Source organism: Theobroma umbraticum, unplaced genomic scaffold (genome assembly GCF_002168275.2).
Source record: "Theobroma umbraticum cultivar Fairchild unplaced genomic scaffold, ASM216827v3 scaffold_12.0, whole genome shotgun sequence".
In the NCBI taxonomy this organism is placed as follows: domain Eukaryota; kingdom Viridiplantae; phylum Streptophyta; class Magnoliopsida; order Malvales; family Malvaceae; genus Theobroma; species Theobroma umbraticum.
The window spans coordinates 3,190,954-3,191,864 of record NW_018397272.1 but is presented as its reverse complement, the minus strand read 5'-3'; the positions used below and the strand labels follow the sequence as shown (position 1 = coordinate 3,191,864).

General features: G+C 42.5%; 1 protein-coding gene across 1 annotated transcript in view; it reads left to right on the top strand.

The window, feature by feature from the left end:
- Window positions 1-6: 6 nt before the first annotated feature.
- The window catches only part of LOC110426832 (phenolic glucoside malonyltransferase 1-like), a 1,722-nt gene continuing 817 nt past the window's right edge, over window positions 7-911 (top strand). Inside the window, exon 1 of the mRNA XM_021442131.1 lies at window positions 7-910. Within this exon, the coding sequence (XP_021297806.1) occupies window positions 182-910 (729 nt within the window). The 5' untranslated portion in view covers window positions 7-181. The remainder of the gene's footprint in view (window position 911) is intronic.

Here is a 911-nt window from a genome sequence, read left to right as displayed (position 1 = left end):
CAGTCTGCATCTCTTCACATGTAGAGATGCTTACAGGGAAGGATGATTTGAATCTTCAACTATATGTTTTTTCAATCAATTGAAAATGGCAAAAGGGTCATTGGTTCCTTGATATTATCATCCCAAAAGGGTCAAAGAAAAGAGCTGTTACACGGCTGTGCCTTTGCAATCGGCCAGCAGAATGAAAATCCTTGAGTTCACCCGAATCAAACCATCCTCTGATTCACCAAAATCAGCAGCAGAGTTGTCCCTTCCACTCACTTTCTTTGACACTTTCTGGTTCAAACTCCCACCAGTTGAGCGACTCTTTTTTTACCAACTTAGCAACTCAACCCCCGCGTATTTCAACTCAGTAATCCTCCCAAAACTCAAGCACTCTCTTTCTCTCACTCTCCTCCATTACCTCCCTCTTGCTGGTAACCTCAAGTGGCCATCAACTTCCCCTAAACCCATTATTTTATACACTCCAAATGATGGGGTTTCGCTCACTGTTGCTGAGTCCGCTGCAGACTTTAACCTTCTCTCAAGCAATGGAATCTATGAAGCTGTCGAGTTACATCCTTTGACACCTGAGCTGATAACATCAGATGATTCTGCATCAACTATAGCCTTGCAAATAACCCTTTTTCCAAATATGGGGTTTTGCATTGGAATCACTGCTCACCATGCTGTTCTTGATGGTAAAGCTACAACCTTGTTCATGAAATCTTGGGCTTATTTATGCAATCAAGGTTATACAGAACACTCTCCCTTGCCGCCAGAGCTAACCCCATTTCTCGACAGAAGTGTTATCAAAGATGTTACAGGGCTTCACCTTGATATGCTATACTTGAACCAGTGGCTAGCTAGTATCGGGTCCGATTCAGATACTAATAACAAAAGCTTGAAGATTTTGCCAAACAAAGGAGAAG